Source organism: Dysidea avara, chromosome 10 (assembly GCF_963678975.1).
Source record: "Dysidea avara chromosome 10, odDysAvar1.4, whole genome shotgun sequence".
Lineage (NCBI taxonomy): Eukaryota > Metazoa > Porifera > Demospongiae > Dictyoceratida > Dysideidae > Dysidea > Dysidea avara.
The window spans coordinates 563,884-585,201 of record NC_089281.1 but is presented as its reverse complement, the minus strand read 5'-3'; the positions used below and the strand labels follow the sequence as shown (position 1 = coordinate 585,201).

Below are 21,318 nucleotides of genomic sequence, written 5' to 3'. Positions count from 1 at the left end.
TTGCTGATTTTGCAGTTTTTAGGGCTATCAGCAAAAAAATTCTCTTTGACGTCTAATACATTTTGGGAGTGTTTGAGTGCAAATCTGTGAAAAATTTAGCTCAATCTCAAAAAATTTGCCCCTTGAAATATACGGTAAATTGAACATGCATGCTATAATCCTTTGGAAAATTATGAAGGTAACAAAAGAGCTGTGTTGTAGATCACCCTAAACTGATCAATATGGAATTTTGGTCGGGTGACCACTATAGCTTATTATTTATTATTATTATATTAAGTAATACTGTGCAGCAATCAATACAGATTATAACGCACAGGTGTGTTGCATTGTATGTGCTTGTCTAAATTAATACAAAAGTGATCAAGTGTTGGGGAGTTAGTTACGAAAAGGGTAAAGTGTTCCAAATTTTAAGTACAGAAGGGAAGAATGAAAACTTTAAAAGAGTCAATTCTTGTGGGTAGTTGAGTGAAGTATCCTTTTCTTGTGGAATGGTAATCAGGTACAAAGTAGCAGGTGGGTAAGTCAATAAGATAATTTAATATTTTATACATCATAATACTCTTGCTACAAAATCTTCTGTCCTTAAGTGAAAATAAGTTCAGTTTGTTTAACATAAAAGTAACACTGCTTGTCCAAGAATAATTATCGAAACAAAATCTTGCTGTGGATCTCTGAATATTTTTAAAAAGTGTATGAATCCCAGAAATGTAGGTGAAGCAAATTCGATGATAGGGCGGACCATAGATTTATACAAGTTACATTTGATGTGAGGAAGACACTGATAAAAGTTTCGGCACAGAAAGGCATTGACTTGTGTAGCTTTGTTAGTAATGGCAAGGATATGTTCATTCCATGTCGGCCTTTCATCAATAATTACTCCTAAGTACTTACTATGAGTTACCTATTAATGATGGAGTTGCCAATGTAATACTGATGGTAAGTAGAGTTCTTTTTATTAGTGCATGATCCATAAGAATTCTCACTTAACAGGATTGAAGTCCATAAGCCCTAGACCACTGATATAAGGCCACTCCAAATAAATTCTCTGTTTCCCGTCCATCACCCGCATCTAGTTACTTTGTTGTGTAGTAATTAATGTGTACACATGGTAGTCGTTGATTGTTCTCTCGGAGTATCTCAATCATTTCTGGTTAATAAGCTGGGAAAAGCCCACGAAGAGTGCCTCTTTTAACTAATGTTATTTCATCACTTTGAATTTGACATTAGGTCCAGTATAGTGGATCACATGTCTAGGATAGTTTGTCCCTCCTCATCGTAGAGAAATAATATGATAACTGTACTTGTGTGTCTGTCACTATAGAGCCTATCAGATCACATCATCAGTTTGAATTAATAATAGTGCAATTTGTGTTATGACCAGTTATTGATCATGCACAATCAAAAACATAACTGTATTCCAGCCGAATGAGTGACATACTATGGTCACCCTAGGACTGGTCATGCCAGACTAATCCTAGGTAATATCACGATAACTTTTCAACTGTTAGTTGGACAGAACATAGTTAAAAACAAAGTGAAATTGCTCACAGTAATTGAAGTCGAGAAATGCAGTTAGTTTTCTACTATATGTGTGACCTAATTTGGGAAAACCGTGACGACGGTCAATAGATTGTGAGATAATTATGTGATTCGATCCAGTATAGCTTCAAAGATAAGAGTTTGAAATTTTCAACGTGAATGCAGTCAACCATAGTGTTTGTCTCACATAACAAGCTAGTTAGCTACTGATATAACTATGAGTGAAAAGTGAACTTTGTGTGTTTGTGTACATAGTTATCAATGATTATCATAAGGCATGCACACATTCATCAACAGTGAACTATGTTAGCTGTAACTGACCTGTTCACTGATACAGGATATAACTGTGTACTATAGTACATGAACTAGTTAAGCTCTATGTGTATATACTCGTAACTATTACCTTCATTACTTATAGTACCACACAATAATGTTCCATTAGTGTATACCATTAGCATTTGTTAGCACCAAGTGCACCTCAGGAAGACAATGGCATCATCATCGACATCGACATCATCATCGACATCGACATCATCATCATCAAATAACTGCAAGAAGACCACAAGAGACTACTCCAAACTGATCAGGCCTCACAAAGTCATCAACGATAATGGCAGGATGGGTGAAGTACATGAAGTAGCCTTTAGTCATAACCACCACTGGGCTGTAACTGACACTACTAATCACTGTGTGTACATCTTCAATGAACAAGATCAACTGGTGAGGAAGTTTGGCAGTCATGGTGAAGGCCCTGGCCAGTTTAATGGTCCACGTGGAATAGCTTTTGATGAAGATAAATTTTTGTATGTGGCTGATGACTACCATCACAAGATCCACAAGTTTGACTTGACTGGTCAACGTATTCTACAGTTTGGAGAGTATGGATCAAGTGATAAACAACTGAGTGGTCCATTTGGTGTTACAGTCCATCACAACAAGGTATACATTGCTGATCGTAGTAATCATCGTATTTCAGTATACCAGACAGATGGTACCTAGTGTTTCTCATTTGGATCACAAGGTAGTGGACCTGGCCAGTTCCGTTACCCATGGGATGTGGCTGTTACCCCTGACAAACACCTTACTAGTAGCTGATAATGAGGGTCATTGTATACAATCATTTCAACTTAATGGGATGTTTATCCACAAGTTTGGCAGCCATGATGAAGGCAGGGGTCAGCTGAACTGTCCGTCATCTCTCACTGTTGTCGATCCTAATGGTTACATACTAGTAGCAGAACAAGTCAATTGTCGAATGTCAGTCTTTGACAATGAGTGTAACTTTCTACACTCATTTGGTAGTGAAGGAAGTAATGATGATCAGTTCAATAGTCCTAGAGGTGTAGCAATCAGTCCTAATGGAAGTGTCTACATTACTGATTGTGATAATAACAGGATATCGGTTTATTAGTGGCTAGTAATGTAGCCAGATCTTTGTACATATGTAAAAATAATGATAGTGTTACTAATAGAAAACTTCAACAAGAATACTAAAATTATGGTATTATATGATTAAAATGTTGTATGGGAATGTGTTGCGGGAGCAAGGGACAGATGCTGCAGGATAACAACCAAAGAGCAAGTACTTTCACAACTGAAAAAAAAAAGCATTTATGCTAGTGGAAATAAATATGTATGGAAATTGTAGGATAAACAATTATTTCATCACTTGGGTAGCTATATAGCTACATCACAAACCAGTTTCTCCTTCATTTCAATTTATACCCTTTAAGACAGCATGAGACAACCAGGTTCCGAGGACACCAAAAATTATGGATATATAATCATTCAATACAACATAACAAAAATTTATGATCATGTATGGTCTGATTACAATTTTCATAGTTAAGGATATCCTCCAGCTTTGTATATACCTGCTGATGGGTATGCTGGAACAGTGGGAGTAAACTTTGCTTGCTCAAATAGCATTCACCACCCAAAACATTGAACCTTGTGATAACCAGTCCTTCAAGTCTATCGTGTACTGTGGTGGATCATGAAATTTTCAGAGGGGGTTTCGGGAAGTTTTCAATAACAGATCCAGACTTTTTGAAAGGGGAGTTCTACTCTGGAATTGCAACTTCAGCCTAGCTTTAAGTTGTAGACCAAAATATATAATTACAAGACACTATGTATAACTCTTGATGATGTTATATAAATTAGTGGTGCACACTATTTTCAGAGGGGGTTTCAGCTGAAACCGCATTGCAACCCCCTGTATCCGCCACTGGTGTAGTGTGATATTGAAACTACAGTGAAGATTGTAATGCTAAGTACATGATACATAGACGGCTCCAGGATTTTTGATGATTGGTTTCTGATCAAGAGCATAGCTAGATTTTCAGTGAAGACAAAAAAAGGTAACTGCATGCTGAGAATAACTGTCCTCCACTATTACTATAAAATAATATCACTGATAAAGTACATAAAGATCCTTATTTACAGCTATAAAGCTTGCTACACTGCTGCTCTGAATACTGCATAGCTGTGACTGATTTTAATATTAGAGTAATTGACTGTTCTATTAGAGTATCTTGATCTGAACGTGACCGGTTTCTGGAAACCTCAGAAACCCCCGTGATATTATACTGTTAATACTCCCCAGCCATATTAATGACCAGCCTGAGCCATATACTAGCTAGATATTCTCTTTTAGAATGTGAAAAAGCCTATATAAATTATTATAAGGAATCTGGTGATCAGGGCTGATCTTCATATTGGAGTGTTGACTATTTGTACTTTTTAAAATTTCTAACTAGCTACAATTTTTTTGGGGGTTGCACCCCAGACCCCTTGTTACTTCAGTGTTTGAACATGTTCCAATGTCTGTGGCATGATACACTTTACGATAACTGTCACAAGTGGCATTCCATTGGTTTACTGACTGTTCAAACCAGTAACTAAAACTTCTAAAATCAAATGCACTTTAAATACAATTGCTACAGCACTCAAAATTTTATAATATTAGAACAATCCAAGAGTCTGGAAGAGCTGGACAACTTCTACACGTCATGTGAGGTGTTGGTACAAGTTATGATGAGATGATACAACTGCTAACATACATACAATAATATAATTTAGTTCATGTTGGTCCATAGTATTGTTGATATGCTGCCCAGTTAGCGTAGGATTGTTGTTGTTGTTGTTGTGACTGTCATGGTAACAACACATGTCAATAACATAACAACTACACATATTTACATCAAAGTGACTGTGTGCTATGACTGACTGCTCAATTAGAATAGTTAACTAAAGGAAATACAGCTGATCTCAGTCCATACACTCACTCACAAGATTAAAATTTCAGCTACTCAGGAGTTCAGATTAAACAGTGCATATATTATTGTGGTGAAGAATGTACTATACAATGTGCACAGAAGTAATCTCTCTCAAATCCAATCACAAAAACAACTACCAGCCAGCCACACAAAATACATACATAGCTACTGCCATGCAAGTCTGAAAGCAACACATAGCAACACAGAGCAGTGTGGATAACAGCTGCTCGCCTCAGAGTAAAGTCTAACAACCAGCCAAGCAGTAGCAAGGAGCTCATGTGAGCCTTTCATGCCTTTGGCTCTTATAAGCTCTTGGAATTGCATACACTGACAATGACTACAAACTACAAAAGTGTGTGGCAAACTGAAGTTGTACATGGGACAGTGCTAACTATACAGCTGAGGGGCATCCATACACAGTCTCACCTGAGTAGTGTTATAAGGATATGTCCATTGTTGTTGGTACTGGCTCCACTGGTTACCATCCATCACTGCTCCACTGGTGACTGCTGTAGCGCTACTGACCTTGCTGCCATTCTTCATCTTCTTTGTTCCTTGTTGTTCTTCACTATTAGCGATGATGTCATCAGGGGAATACCCTCAACACTACCCACCTTCCATCTCCACTTCTCTTCTTACTAACTTGTTTGTTGTGTACCTGACTGTAGCTGTCGTAGGCCTCTCGTAACCTGTGGGGTCATGTGAACAAATACAAACTGATATTGCAAGTTTTCTGGGGGTTTGCAAAGCAAAATGTAATCTTGTACCTAATTCTGTTGTGAGCTGGCAAGCAAGCAATATACCCCAAAAAATCATTACTGAGAAGGTTGTATATTAATGGCTAGCAACCAAATTTAAAGATACATAATTACCTTCACGAGATATTAAAGCAATTTTATTTCTCTGTATCTACAGTTTTGTAAGCATCCAGCAGATGTTATACATAAATTTCAAATTGTTCTGACTAACACACTACACATACAGCACCAACTATACAAGAAGTCCCAAGGTACCCACTTGGTAAGGGAAGGAGAGTACTCCTCCATTAGTTGTAATCTGCGACGAGCAAATCCTTGTTTAGCTTCCTCACTAAGAGCACTTTTTTCTACCAATGAGAACACTTTCTCGACTGCTGTGATGTCACCCATCATGCCCCCTGACAACCACAACTCCAACCCTAGCAACTGTAGATACAGCTGGCCACTAGTCTATAATATGTTAACATGATATATCGCATCATCTCATTGGCTATATCCTAACCTTGTCATGTTCTATAGCATCCAATAATATGTTTCTAGCTGCATCCATGTCACCAACAATCTATTGGATGTGGCATGACACAAATAAACAAAAACAAACAGCAAAACCTTTTAACTTCCAACTATGGGACACAATAGAACAACCTCCAAAGAACAAGTCTGGCTCTTACATTTTTACCTCTGAAAAAGGAAACCTCTTTAGTGCTACAACAGCAAGCCATTCATGATCTAGAGAAGTGTAGTTGACAGCAAACTACAGTGAACCATTTCATGGCGTTACAGGTAAATATGTTCGTGGAACAAAACTTTATTGGCTTTGCTAGTTGCTACTGGATACTATCACTGCAGTGAATTACCACTAGCAGTCTTAGAACAATTTTCATTACACTAAAATATTTTACCAACAGCTGACCCAAGTGTAGTCTTATGACCGTCTTCCTTACACAGTCACAGAATTTTAGGTGTATTTTCAGTAAGAGATGAGGTATACATGAACATCATAAGTGTTATTGTACAGTATTGATTATGTGATGGAGTCATACAATCTCTTAGTAGTCTCATTTCTCCAATCCTATCCTGTACTGGTACTTCTATCCTGTACTGGTACTTCTATATAACAGACACTATGGGACCAACCAATTTGATTAAAGTTGTCCTTTTTCAGTAAAATTGCATTAGTGTCCTTTATAGAGAGGTTAAATGTACAGTGTCCTTTATAGAGATCGAGGTTAAATGTACAGTGTCCTTTATAGAGATCGAGGTTAAATGTACAATGTCCTTTATAGAGATCGAGGTTAAATGTACAGTGTCCTTTATAGAGATCGAGGTTAAATGTACAATGTCCTTTATAGAGATCGAGGTTAAATGTACAGTGTCCTTTATAGAGATCGAGGTTAAATGTACAGTGTCCTTTATAGAGATCGAGGTTAAATGTACAGTGTCCTTTATAGAGATCGAGGTTAAATGTACAGTGTCCTTTACATGAAGGGTCCTTCAAGAGAGGTTCCTCACCTGTGACATAAACCTTGCATAGCGACACACCCAGAAGCAGCGGGCCTCCCTGTCCCAGTGTCGGCAACTAGCAATGCTCTGCTTGTACAGCTCTTCTGCGGCAGACATGTTTTTCTGGCGTATCTCAAGTGCAATCCGGTGTATCCGTAGCAACACATAGTCAGATAAGTGATCCTCTGATTTCTTCAGAGCTTCTCTAGCACCATCAAAATTTCCTGCAGTAGAAAATGTTGCATTGAATCTCTGAAGTGAAAAGTATCACTACAGTAAGTTGGAATACTAGAAGCCATGCAAATTTGCATCTTCCCAGTAACCATAAAGCTATTACAATTGTCCTATAGTACATCTACAGCTCTATATAATGCCCAGGGAGGATAACTTCTGGGTAAACAACAAGAAAACAATGTGTTTTTCATCACACCACACTCTTAACATAGTACCCCATACATACACACTCTACCTGCTCACCATGTTTCTCCTCAAACACAGCCCATGATAAATGCATGCTGGGCTTCTTGCTCAAGTGAATTCCACAAGCTCTGGAGTAGACATCTCTCGCCAGTGATACATCGACCCTTTCACAATATCCAGCAAACTATACAAACAAGTGAAGAGTGATTGCGTGACCAAACCCTGAGCTTCATATACTTGTTTTAGAGCACAACTTTTAACTTTAAAAATTGATGAATCGGTATATTATATTTATATTAGCAACTTTACCGCTTTGAGAAAATGACAATATGTAGAAAACAACCAAGAGAACATGCACAAAGGGACAACCCCTAAAATAATACTAGTGGGTGATGGACAGCACATCTACACATACAGGGAAAGTACCTTAATCCACATGTCTTCATAGAGGGCACATGCCACCATACAACGTTCAAAAAGAAACACAATTCTCTGTTGGTTGCCAAGTTTAATCTCATAGTCAAGATAATCTCTCCAGTTCTTAAGCTGTGACTTCTCCAATGGCTTCACATGGAAATATGGCCGTCGTATCTGTTCCCATAACAACACAACAAACTAATAATACAAAACATAATAACTACTTCACTGAGTCTACACTGATATCATTCATATGTGACCATCTCTGTCTTGTTGACTATAGCACTTGTATTGAGAAACACACCAGGTTACATATTGAGCATAGTAGTGTGCCAATGGCTGAGACTACATGTACTGCTTACTACCAGGGAATTGGTTGTACAAAGCAGCCAACAACCAAATAAGTATATATATTATAGGGTTTTCACAGATTAGGCAAGCTTCAATCAGGATGGACTGGCAGGCCCAGGGATTTATTCAAAACAGAAGATGACAGCAGTTATAAGATACTAAAAGCTTAAAATCAACTAGTCCAGTACAGGTCTTTGTCCACTCCACAGATATGTACAACCAGATACAGCCATTTCCATGTTTGTCAGAGCTCCATTAAAAGACCAAATCACTCATATGACTTGCCACAAAGCAGATTGCTAAACTCTGACTGGTGAGAATAATAATTTGTGCATTCATGTAGCTAATGTGTCTGTGATGAAAACTTGGTAACATACTACATACCTATACACCACAATCACGACATACAACACTTACTGCTTCTTCAAAGTGTTTTCTCTTCTCCACTTCAACCTCAGTCTTGTTGTAGAGTGACCGTTGTTGCTCGACAATTATCTCTTTAGGGGATCGGTCACCATAGTAACTCTGTATCATGTGACATGCGAGTCAATAACCAAAATGGCCACCACACTGTACTGGTCTACACCCCAATCTTTAACACCAGAGGTCACCATATAGTAGGACCATAACATCTTTGTGCAATAAGTGATTTGAAACACATTCTGAAGTTATATCATTATTTATCACGAAGAAAATTGTTTGAGGGCTTCATGAAATCAATAAATGTAAAAAAAAAAAATCACAGCTGGAGTTTCAATAACATCATATCCGATATACAATCAGAACACAAGATGGTAGCATGCAGCCCAAGAAGCTGATATGACAAACAAGAGTGTGATCAACTAACACGTAGCTCTATCTAAATGGGCAACTGAACTACAATTGGGGACTATGTGTAGTCATTTGAGCAAAATTGCCTTAGGCATTCCCAAGATGTGCACTAGCACAATATAAATGTACCACATTTACCCTATGGCTACCCATGACATATTTAATGACTGGCTTTGGTATACTTTAATTATATAATGTACTGTGGCTGCATGGCTTCCTTGTACAAACACTCAGACCATTACATCATGACTTTGATTTCATCATAAAACACTCATACAGACATTTGTTATCTTATTCCCATTCCCTCCAAGCAGCACTAGCTCACCTCACTGGATTGTCCTTCTCCCATCAGCTTGGCGAGGTCTTCCTCAGACAAGATGGCCTCTGGCTCAGCAATCTCCAAAAAGGTAAGAAATCTTACAGGATTCTCAGTAGCATTAGTAAGAAACATCATGTGGTACTCACTTCTCAAAGTTGAGGCTCAGAGTTTGGGTGGGCGTCGCCAACATCTGATCATAGATCGGCAGCACTTTCTTCGTATCTCCAAATACCTGTTCCCAATCCACATATTGGTTCCACAATCTGTCCGACCGATAGTCCAAACCACATGCCACCACTGCCCGTTGGTATACACTACACAAACAAACAAACATGTAAACAAACTAATCAAAATAAGCCGTAATGATACCGCCAAAACATCCAATTGAAGAGCAGAGCAGATCTGAGCACTATGTAGCCTTCTGTAGTGGTGTGCACTAAATGAACTATCATAATATAACAATACCACAACATGCTGGGGGTGGGGCTCACTGCAGGAAGTGGGTGTGACTTAGCAGCACAGTATACTAGTAATATACTGTAATATCCAGACAATTAGCTGTTGATACAAAGTGTACAAGCTGTAAGAGGAGCATTAATTAGAGTGTACAACACACAGTGCTCCCTACCATAATACCCACCAGATCATAATAAATGTCATAAAATAAAACACAATACAGCACTCGTCACTAAAAGGTTCAAAAACAGCGTCGTAAAATCATCAGCCATTATCTCAATAAATTACATAGTTAATTGGGACACTATTCTATACTGAGAGGTCCACATTTCAGTAAAACCAGTAGGGCCCCTATCTATAGATTCTTGCTTTGGGCTATATAATAGCTGGTACGTGTCAAATCAAAGGGAGTGGTACATAATGTTACTATAGCTACAGAATAGGCTGTCTAACTACAAAATTTGTAATACTACTAAAACCATTTTCAGCACATAATAAGCTAGCTAGCTTTCCATTACAATTCTCAACTCCTCTACTATACAAATTATTAGCCAAGCAAAGAAAACCACAAGACAACTCATATCCCATGGCATCATTCATAAGAGTCTTGCTGATTACCATAGCAACCAGCTGGTTACTATAGCGATATAGTGTACCTCCTAATAAGGTCATTGCTTAGTCTTGAGGTGGTCACTAATTGAGTCATATAGTTACTATAGTGTATCCACAGGTCTACACTGAGTGGTATAGCAGTCACGCCCCTATCAAACACCTGCAATGATGTAATAATGACAATGTAATGGTGAGATCATGTGATCCCTCACTTCTATGACTTCATCATTGGAGCCCAGCCTCTTTACAAGGTCAGCGTACTTCTTCCAGTAACCATAGCAATAAGGGTAGTGTTTTAGGAATGAGTCAAACACTTCACGGGCTGGAGGTAGTTTATCCTAATAAAGCATCACCATAGTTACAATGAGTTATTGAGAACATAGAATGGGTGAGAGCTTGGCATGATCACATGATAAAATTTACATGTATCATCATACACACATTTTACCATCAGGGGTACTATACAATATTGTTCATCATAGTAATACAGCAAAACTCTCACAAAAGCCTTAGTCATTTAGTTGTACTTTCTCTTCAACTGCTTATAAAGCATCACTCTACCAAGCCAGTACACTTGGTGTAACTACTTGGCATGTGTAGAGCTTTGAACACTTAGTATACTAAACCCTCACACACCACAAACTCAGTGTACTTTCCTTCATACCTTCAGTAGTAAGTAGCCAAATTCTAAGCAATAATCTAAACTCCTGTGTACTGTAGTGTTGGCAATGTAGACCAGTTATTTCCTATACCTGGTAATACCTTACTAAAATATTACAATTGAGTCAACCCATGAACCTTGTGTGGTATATGTTGTAGTAGGTGTCCTCAGTGGCGTAGCCAGGAAAAATTTTTTACCGAGGCAAAACTTATACATTGACCAAATTGAGAGGGTATATTTCTGACTCAACTGATTCACAAATATTTCAAGTATAAGTTGTACAGCATTATGGGTGGTACAGCATTATGGGTGGTACAGCATTATGGGTGGTACAGCATTATGGGTAGTACAGCATTATGGGTGGTACAGCATTATTTTGCAGGTTGACTATCTGGTCGGATGGAGGAAACTGTCTTAGAAGACTCTGAGCGTTTTTCTACATATCATATTAAGTAATGCTCCAGCTTAGTTAATGCTACAGTATACCATGCTTCAATTATTAGACTAGTTTAATTGCATGCAACACAACTTACTCCGGAGATGTTTTGAGCGGTCAGGCCATCCATGAACTGCAATGGAGGTCATAGTCATGCACACTACTTTTTATTGATCTGATGTGATGTTTAAGTCAGAGATTATTATCTCTTTCATGTGGTGCTCAACTGCATGTGCTAAGCATGTCAAGCCAGGGAGTCTGGGGGAATACTACCTCAAGGAAAATTTTGGAAATATATGCTTTGAAATGGCATGTGGAGGCTATTTTTTTATTGTAACTGCTAATGCATGATATGCATGACCAATTAGCTCAATGTAATGCCATGCAGTTGACTCATTGGAACTTTTGAAAAGTAATGTAAAGACAATTAACATAAATGATCAAGCAGTGTAATGAGAACAGTGGCTATTAGAGTATAATTATTACAATGACTGCTCTATTAGAGTATCTCGGTATTTTACAAATTCAAGTAGCTGAAAAGTGATCCAGCACCATGCAAGGTACCATGTCACCATAGGCTCCAGTCCTGCTTAGTACTACAGCCATATAAATTATATTTTGTGTGGTACAGTAATGCTGTCTAGTAATGTTTAGATAGAAAATCCAGGTGCCAAAACTCAGGCCTGCTCAGCCTGTTGTTGAGCATTTTTACCAAGGCAGCTGCCTCGGTTGCCTCAATGGTAGTTACGCCACTAGGTGTCCTCACTTGGTAACAAGTGCAGAAAGCTAAGTGTGGTAACTAAGTGTGGTAACTAAGTGTGGTAACTAAGTGTGGTAACTAAGTGTGGTAACTAAGGTAGGGCTAGTGAGGGCACTACTCCACTGCTGCTACACAACAATACAAACATACAAAAACAATATGACATATTATTAACATTGGATCACATGACATCACAATGATCACACTGGATCACATGATACCTTCTGCTCCACTAGTTGTAGTAGACAAGTCCAACCGGTGAAGTCAGAAGGATCTTTCCTTACTGCTGCTAAGTATTTCATCTCTTCCTGGCTGTATGGCTGTTCTGAGCCCTCCATTTCTACTTCTTCTATGACTTCCTCTTCCTGTAATATCCATATAAGGAGTGTGAATCCCACACTCGAAACAAATATCGGTTGTATAAGTTGTAAATAATTGCAAACTATATGTGTTCAGGATTAGCCTACCGAGGAGCTCACAAGCACCGCAAGGTGCAAAATAGCACAGAGAGCTTATGGTTACATTGTTAAGAGTTGTGGCTTCATGGCTTCCTTACTATAACATGTAACATCTTCACATCTCAGATCAAAGGAGCCGTGTGGACTACATTCGTAATGCATCCCAGTTGGCGACTTGCACACAACTTGGATTTGGCAATGAAAACCACTCAGATGGGAAGTATTTTATTATCCTTGCTATCCTACGAGTTTCGGCTAAGGTGAGAACTAGCAAGCATTTTCACATGTTTTCGAATATGGACCACACCCACATTACTGATTACATACAAAATTACCACTCTACAAGCCATCTAGTAAACTCATAAATTATTCAAAAGCACTGATTAAACATTTTACTCGCATAACCAAAAATTCTCTGTAATATCTCTAGGCTTTGTATAACCAAGAGTTTATAATGTGTTAAGGAGAGTATTGAACTTTGCTATACCCAATGAAAAGTGAGCCCGTAAAGTAGCCTGCATACTTTTGTGTCCTCTTGTAAATGTGGTCACTGTTGATTCCACAGATTTAACACCTTAGTTTGGTTGGGTGGTCCACATTGAATCTCTATGGCTAAAACCTCATCTAGACGTGTTACTTTCACTATCAGAACTGTCAAGGCACAGAATAGCGACCATGACGAAATCTCGAAATAAGATGTTACATGCGAAGTTGATATCTATGGCTTTCCAGGCTAGTTGGCTGTGTCTTTCTCTTTGTACAAAGTTCCTCAACGTGTTGTGCCATACTTTTCTCAAGTACACTGTAAGTTCTTTCACTCTGTAGCTTCAGTCTCTCAACGTATATGTTGCACCTACTGTACTTATAATTAGTCACCAATCAACACAAATCACCGAGTCCTTTGAACGATGCCATAGGACTTTACGGGCTCATTTTTTACAGGGTATAGCATAGTTCAACACTCTCCCTACACCATTATAAACAAATGTAGCCAGAACGTACCAGCTGCTGACATAACTCCATGACTGTTTACCATACCCCCACCCCCCTCCCTCTATGTGTGCCATATCTCAAGACAATCAGGTAACACATTTACATTATATACGGCAGCTTTTGTGTGTAAAATCGAGAAAACAATGAAAGAAAACAATTAAGCCAATTTCTTATATCTCGGGAACGCCATAGATCCATTACACCCCTGGGACTGGAATCTGCCATTTTCAGCACCTCCTTCCGCACCTCCATTGACACCTTTCCACAAAATATCGTGAATTAACACATTAGTAACTCAACTTTAATGTATTATTTCTCTGTTCAGTGAACAGAAGGGATGATGAGTTTACTTCAGTTTGATTAGTGAAGGATTGTTAAACACACAAAGCAAATCGCAAACTAAGAAGATGATACTTCAGGCAGTAGAGCTAAGAAGAGTTTTCCGCATCATTCAAGTGGTAGGATTCGAACAAGCATTTTCAATGGAGAAATGGACTATGACTTTGTGGTTTGATTGCTTGAGCCCAAATTATACTTACGGACTGAATTTGACGTTCATACAATGAACAATTAGAGACTAGCCAAAGTTTCAGTCATTTGGGTATGGCCGCAAGTTTTGTTACTGTTATTTGCCTCCACAATTGCCTTTTTGCCCTATTTGCAGTAAAGAACAAGAAAACAACACAAGATTCACAGTAGATCAATAGTTCAACTTTTCTCCACCCAATTAATAAACGGTGCTGATGGTCTGAGCACAAAGTCCAGCAAGAATGTGGAGATTCTTATCCCGGTGGTGTAAAGGATCTAATGGAACTCCTGCAGCGATTAAGCTCAAATTTGGTATGTGGAGTACTATAAGTGAAGGGCATTTCCACAGCAAAAATTGTCTTGTTTCATAAAGGCAGCACAAAGTTACATATGAACATTGTATTACAGTCAATAACACAGTGGTCAGTGGTGGCGAGCCAGCTTCTTGGGCTGCATGACACACTACCGGGTGTCTTGATATGTCTGTAGTGACAACCTTTCCTTCACCAGTTCAACAGTCATAAAAAGTAGACACACAAATATAATCACTTGTTTAATTGGTTTTTTGATCCCTAAGAGTGTCCTACTTCCATATACGGACATGACTAAAACACGGAACGGATTGGGAAAACGGACTAGCAAACAGACTGGTGGGAAGAACTTGCCTGAAAACGATTTTTGGCCATAGAAATTCATTGTATAGCTGCTAGAAAGAGTATAACACGCAACAACGAACTGGGAAGAACTTGCCTGAAAACAATTTTTGGCCATAGAAATTCATTGCATAGCTGCTAGAAAGAGTATAACACGCAACAACGACCTGAAACAAACCTCTGAACTGCTCTGAACACGATGTCGAAGTGTGCTCAAGCAGACATTAAGCCCTGCGCTTATTAAAGATAGTCTGAAATTATATTCATTTTGTGTTTAATTAAAAGCGCACTTTCTGTTTCGCATGTGTAAACAAGACAGGACACAAGCTTTAAGCCAGTTAAGGAATTGGTGGTCTGGTTAATTGCTGCAATTAGTGTTGACGGCTGATCTTCAGTTTTACAGGTGACAGCTAGGCTTCGTGGTGGAACCAGCTGGCAAGGCACTGGCTACTACAAAATTAATAGAGTTCTTTCATCGCGTGAGCAATATCACGTGATTAACTCTAGTCGCCCCCACGTCCGCCATTACTGTGTACAAGCGTGAAATATTGAAATGGTGCTGTGTGTGATTTTTGGCTGCAGTAATCGTTCAGAACGAGATAAGCACGTATCCTACTACAAGATACCATCTGTAATAACTCACACTAATGATGATCGTGATCGGGAGTTGTCTACAAAGAGAAGAGACGGTTTCCTTGCTGCCATTTCTAGGGAAGATTTAACAGTAGAGATGCTTGAAAGCGATTCGAAGACGGATTATAGGGTTTGTTCAAGACATTTTCAATCTGGCAAGCCAGCAAAGCTTTATGATGTGACAAGCCCAGATTGGCTCACTTCCATCAATCTAGGCCACTCAAAGCAACAGCAGTCAAACCAGCAGTTGGCAGGTAACAATGCCAGATATGAACGTACCAAAAGAAGAGCTGCTGAGCAACGAGCAAGGGAAGAAAATGACAGGATTTGTAGCCAGCAAATGGAAGCAATTTGTTCATCAGAGATAGATTTAGTGGTTAGTGGGTTGATGCAGGAGATTGTTCAACAAACTATTGATGAAGTTACTACTATTGAATCATCTATTGTGAATGTTATGGACCATTTTATTGCTGACTTTGTAAACGAAGAATTAAGGAGAGTGTCCCAGGAAGCTTTTGAGCTAGAGATCTTACATCGAGCTGAAGGAAAGTGTGAATGCTCGGAAGAAATCAAAGCCTTAAAAGATGAACTGAAATCTTGTCATGCAACTATCGATGAACTATCAACAAAACTAAAGGAACACCTGCCTCCCTTTTGTGAGGAGTCAGTGACAGATGATGAGTTTGTGCTGTATTACACTGGGCTTCCCAATGTACAGGTCTTAAAAGCGATTTTTAAGTATGTACTGAAGACAATGCCATTTGAAGGGATCAACAAGCTGACCCCTTTCCAGGAGTTCATGTGTACCTTGCAAAAGCTTAGGTCAAATACTCCTCTACAGGGTCTAGCTTATCAGTTTGGTGTATCCAAGGCTACTGTATCAAGAATTATTTCAAGGTGGTTAGTACAGATGGATCTTAGACTCCAAGACCTGATTATTTGGCCAGATCGAGACAATTTACAAAAAACCATGCCGATTTGTTTTCAAGAAAGCTTTGGAAAAAAGGTTGCAGTTATCATTGACTGCTTTGAAATTTTTATAGACAGACCATCAAATTTAAAAGCAAGAGCTTCAACATGGTTAAATTATAAACACAGAAATACTGCTAAAGTACTGATTGGTATAACACCTCAAGGTACAGTTGCTTTTGTGTCAGATGCATGGGGAGGCCGTGCTAGAATACATGTTGAGAGGGTCATTGGTTTAGTACGGCAAAAATTTACAATACTACAGAGTACTTTGCCCATACAATTTGTGGCAACTAGGGAAGAGGATGACTGTCCATCTATTGATAGAATGATCCGTATATGCTGTGCTCTAACCAACTGTTGCGATTCTGTCGTACCTTTTGACTAGGTTTTACTAACATTATATCCCATCAATTTGAAATTTAGCATGTTGATAGTATATTTCATTGCAATATTGTATGTATGTCATTGATTCATTAATTTTATTGTACATAAGACTTAGAATACAATAATAGTGATAAAAATTGGTAATATGGTAGTAATCTACTTCTTGACTTTTTTCCTCAAGAACCTTGGTAAGATCCGGCAGTCAGGACAGTACCACTTAGCTTTACCTTTCGGTAGTTTAGTTAATTGGAGACAAGAAGTGTGAAACCATTCAATGGGACAATCAGGGTTATCACAAGCAATCATCGTGCCTTCTTCAGGTCGATGGCAGTAACAATACGTCAGCTGATCAGTAAAGCCTGAATCAGCACCCTCAAGGGTCACACTGACACTGTTATCCGATGAAGTGCCAGAAGCTGAATCTGTAGTAACAGTCGTGTCATTAGAAGTGGTGACAGTGGACCTGGTGTACCAGTTACCCATTAATTCTGGTAGCAGACAGGTCTTGAAAAACTGTTCTGATGCCACTTTGCACTCATTCCAGACACTGGTATCCTTAAAAATTCGCTCAATATGTATGCCTGCTCCTTGGTCATCATCCATTGCAAAAGTGCACACACAAAAATCAGCATAAGAAACATCACAAACATGAAGCTGGCATTGTACCTGATAATAGTAGGCATGGGCATGGTCCAGAAATAGCTTCCCATTAACCTTTTTCAAACAGAATTTACGGTCATCCGATGCACTTTGTATATCTGTTCCTCGATGGCAATAAGGACACTTGATTTCTAGAACGCCCTTTCCATGGCAATTGCAATTAATAATGCCATCTGGTGATGCACCAATATGAGGCCATTCAGAATTTATCACTAAGCCACTGTCTGTCACAGTTAACTCACTGTGCTTTACCTTACTTGCACTTAGATACATATCTCTTGCATCTTTCTCATGCTTGCAGCCCCATTTAGTAGCAGGACATGTAAAACTAAAAGCCTCTGGATAACAAATAGTTTTGATCAGTGACTGAGCCGGGTTTCCAGGATTCGTCCGACAAACAGCTTTTATCCGTGATGCCGTAATGCGGCCTGCCCTATATTTGAACCATAGCTTGGAACTGCTTTGAGATCGCGTAGCTTGTTCAACCTTTGCTGCCATCTCTCCACTGATATCCAAAGTACATGTAACAGAGTCGCACTGTTCTAACAATTCTAAATAGTTCATCTGTACATATTGTGGTTGCTTTAATGACGTTAAAGGTTGAGGAAAACCATCACACATCAGCTTAGGTACATATACAGCACTATGATCTGATGTTAAAGACAGAACACCTGGCTTTGTTCCTCCACAACTAAGCTCATCAAAGAGTAACGCCAGTTCAGTCTCAGTAGACCTCTTTCCTTGTGGTGCCACCTTTGGAAGAGGTCGTTCATTACTATTGCCATCAATCATTTCATCAAGCTCTCTCTTTTTTCCTTTGGCTGACGTAAAATTTATTTCCTTAATTGGAAAGTACTCAACTTTTTTTAAGTATGATGGAATTATCCACTGGCATTCTTCCTGTGTGCATGTTCTCATGCCTTCCATTCTGGCTAATGCCTCCAAATAATAAAGAATGGCTGCAATATGACTGCATGCTTCTCCCAGTCCAGCCATGCAGTCACAGTGGGCACAACAAACTTCCCCAGATAATTTCAAAATAATCCAGCAACTCAGGGGCTTCTCATTCATCCTTTGTGAGTGACGGACCTACGAGCATTAAACATCAATTTGTAGAGCCTATAAATGCATAACACAGAAACTTACTCTGCCAGTAGTGAGATATTTACCAGCTATCTCCATCGTAGATACGTCTTTAATCCAACCAGACACGAATTGGTTGTATGCTTCCAGGCCTTTACGTGCTTTAAATTGCTCGGATGTCATATAACTGGTCTTGAGTACCAGATAAGACACTAAATCACACGAGTCGACCGGCACAACTCCACAAAATGGCTCCCCACCAACAATCTTCCCGAATGGATCATTCCCATTAATTAACTCAATCTTCGATTTATAACGTCTCTTGTTTTCTTCGAGCAATCCTTCGAAATACGAAGACATTTGAGGCACCATTGTCAGTGACGAAGAAGTCGACATAGCAGATTCACAGAACACCTGTACACAGTAATGGCGGACGTGGGGGCGACCAGAGTTAGCCACGTGATTTGCTCACGCGATGAAATAACTCTATACAGTCTGTGTTATAGCTAACCAACAACTTCGCTGTCACAGGCGCTCACACTGGCAGAGTAGCGCTTTGGGAATTATCCCAAGGTTTAATGGTGGCTCGAGCACACGTTTAGAGGTTTGTTTAAGGCTGTTGTTTACGTGTTATATTCTTTGTAGCAGCGATTTAGTGAGTTTTTATGGCAAAAAAATGTTTTGAGAGAAGTTCCTTCCAGTCCGTTTGTGAGTCCGTTTTTCCAGTCTGTTCCGTGTTTTAGTCATGTCCTCCTTATACCCATCAAAGGGGATATCACAAAGTGATGATCATTTGATGTTATACTTCTGCGATCGCCTGCTCACTAACTGAACACATTATAAAGATTACACAGGTACCTAGCAACCCTTGTAGTAACAACACCAACTCAAGCTAAAAAATGTAGGATTACAAATACCACATTTATTTATTTATCTAATTTGTATCAAGACCAAAGGCTCAGCCTGTGCTTCCCCAACATAAAAGATTCCTTCCACATTACAGTATACTTACTGTTAGCATACAGGATGAATAACCAAATTTGGAGCTTGACATTCACACGAGTCACGTGAACTTAAGTGCATACTATACATGAAGCAGGCTGTAACTGACCTGTGTAAATGTTTCTCTCAAGGTTGTCTGAACGACTAAACTGTTCATGATAGATTTAGATGTCTCATGCCTACACGTTTGTGTTTATAAATGTCCAAATAGGGCTCGTTTTAATATTGGATATCTTATCACTACATACGCACAAGTACTCACAGTCGTGTTACTAACCTCTGGCGGGGGTGGTGGAGGTGGCGCCTCTGTGTCATCCTGTCCGCCCGTGTTGCCTGAACCGTCCATACGTGTGACGTGATCCGTAGAAATATCTGATTGTGGGATGTGATCAGGTATCCGGTACTAGTGAATGTTTGTTTGAATTATCCGGTGCGCCTAATTCCGGACAGTTCCTAACTCCGGACACTTCCAATGTTTGGCGTCGTATCTCCAAAACTGTCTACAGCATATACTTGAAATTTTAGGTGATTAATGCTTCATATACAATGATACTGTAATCCTAAAATCAGCTTAAAAGTCCTGCTAGTTTTTCTAAACGAGGTGATTGTTTATTGCGGTGTGTGGTAAAATTATCGAAAATTCTTCGATAATCGCTGCTTATTCCCAAACTCAAAGAGCTATCTGGCTGATTTTCATACAGTGCAGAGGGACAACTATGACTTACCACTGTACCAAGTTTTGTTTGCAAACAATCAGCCAAACACTTGCTATGGACGATTTTGTAAGAGTCAGTTTCATTGAAGCTGCATAAATATTTGCGTAAATACACCTAGATTTGAAATACTCATAACTCGGCAACGAAAGGTACTGTGACTCTCAAAATCGAGTATGAGGTGGGCAATAGATGCACGTTTAACGTGGTGGTGTTTAAAATTCGAAATCAACTTCGTAAGTGCTGAATCAGGCGTGACAAAATGTGTCCGGAGTTAGGAGCATGCGCGAAATTTACACATAGTTGAATATTGGAGTGCAGCTCCTCGACGGATGGAGATGTTTTGATGAAACTTGCAGGACTGATGCACCATAGGATAGGCTTTATCACCATATTTTAAGGATTGAGAAATTCGCTTGCATGGAGGAGATAGAGCACCGAAAGCAAAAACTGTCCGGAGTTAGGCGCACTTAATTACCTTACTATTCTGTAACTACGTACCGTTGTGTCCCACAACTACGTATAGCTATATAGACCTTATTCACTGAATTAATTTCATAGCGCTTACAATCCGTTGCGAAGGAGCTGTCCGCCAATATTCGCCATTTGCAGTACCAAAACCATAGTAACATCACAATTCTCCGCCAGATTCGCCATTTGCAGTACCATAACTATGGTAACATGATAGCAACCGTTGTGCTCGCCCAGTTTTAGAACTCAAAATGGCGTCCGAAAGACCATCACCATGGCAAATAGGGTGCCTTGTATGGCTTCGCGTGACATCAGAGGGCGCTTACTGTTCTAAATTAATAAGGTCTATTAAAGCACCGGGCAGTGGACTGTCAACCCAGCTAACATCTGTTATAACTTTCTCTATTTCATGTTGTACCGTTACCAT

The 21,318-nt window shown here is 39.2% G+C and overlaps 2 protein-coding genes across 3 annotated transcripts; both read right to left on the bottom strand.

Moving 5' to 3' along the window:
* Nucleotides 1-4,479: 4,479 nt before the first annotated feature.
* LOC136268261 (pre-mRNA-processing factor 39-like) lies at nt 4,480-21,092 on the bottom strand. 2 transcript variants are annotated; one of them, XM_066063547.1, is made up of 16 exons: nt 21,036-21,092; nt 19,970-20,110; nt 12,563-12,706; nt 10,697-10,822; nt 10,529-10,644; nt 9,563-9,730; nt 9,423-9,513; nt 8,684-8,791; nt 7,925-8,089; nt 7,556-7,682; nt 7,088-7,302; nt 6,078-6,137; nt 5,835-6,025; nt 5,432-5,506; nt 5,244-5,385; nt 4,480-4,690 (listed from the first exon to the last, which is right to left on the bottom strand). In XM_066063547.1, the coding sequence occupies exons 1-16, from the start codon at nt 21,087-21,089 to the stop codon at nt 4,622-4,624; spliced, it is 1,992 nt and encodes a 663-aa protein (XP_065919619.1). In that variant the 5' UTR covers nt 21,090-21,092; the 3' UTR covers nt 4,480-4,621. The 2 variants fall into 2 exon arrangements, with proteins under 2 accessions (XP_065919619.1, XP_065919620.1); XM_066063548.1 differs by having other exon boundaries at nt 19,985-20,110.
* On the bottom strand, nt 17,033-19,189 carry LOC136268948 (uncharacterized). Its single transcript, XM_066064425.1, has 2 exons — nt 18,769-19,189; nt 17,033-18,711 (listed from the first exon to the last, which is right to left on the bottom strand). Exons 1-2 carry the CDS (start codon nt 19,099-19,101, stop codon nt 17,119-17,121), a joined length of 1,926 nt encoding a protein of 641 aa, XP_065920497.1. The 5' UTR covers nt 19,102-19,189; the 3' UTR covers nt 17,033-17,118.
* Nucleotides 21,093-21,318: the final 226 nt, after the last annotated feature.

Excerpts from the sequence above, each read along its gene's own strand:
- LOC136268261 (XM_066063547.1), bottom strand. The coding sequence starts at position 21,089 with ATGGTACTGCAAATGGCGAATCTGGCGGAGAATTGTGATGTTACTATG. Across the intron at positions 10,823-12,562 it reads TACAACTAGTGGAGCAGAAG|GATAAACTACCTCCAGCCCG; the intron begins GTATCATGTGAT and ends ATGCTTTATTAG. Across the intron at positions 6,138-7,087 it reads ATGCAAGGTTTATGTCACAG|ATTGTTGGTGACATGGATGC; the intron begins GTGAGGAACCTC and ends CACATCCAATAG.
- LOC136268948 (XM_066064425.1), bottom strand. The coding sequence starts at position 19,101 with ATGTCGACTTCTTCGTCACTGACAATGGTGCCTCAAATGTCTTCGTAT. Across the intron at positions 18,712-18,768 it reads AATATCTCACTACTGGCAGA|GTCCGTCACTCACAAAGGAT; the intron begins GTAAGTTTCTGT and ends TAATGCTCGTAG.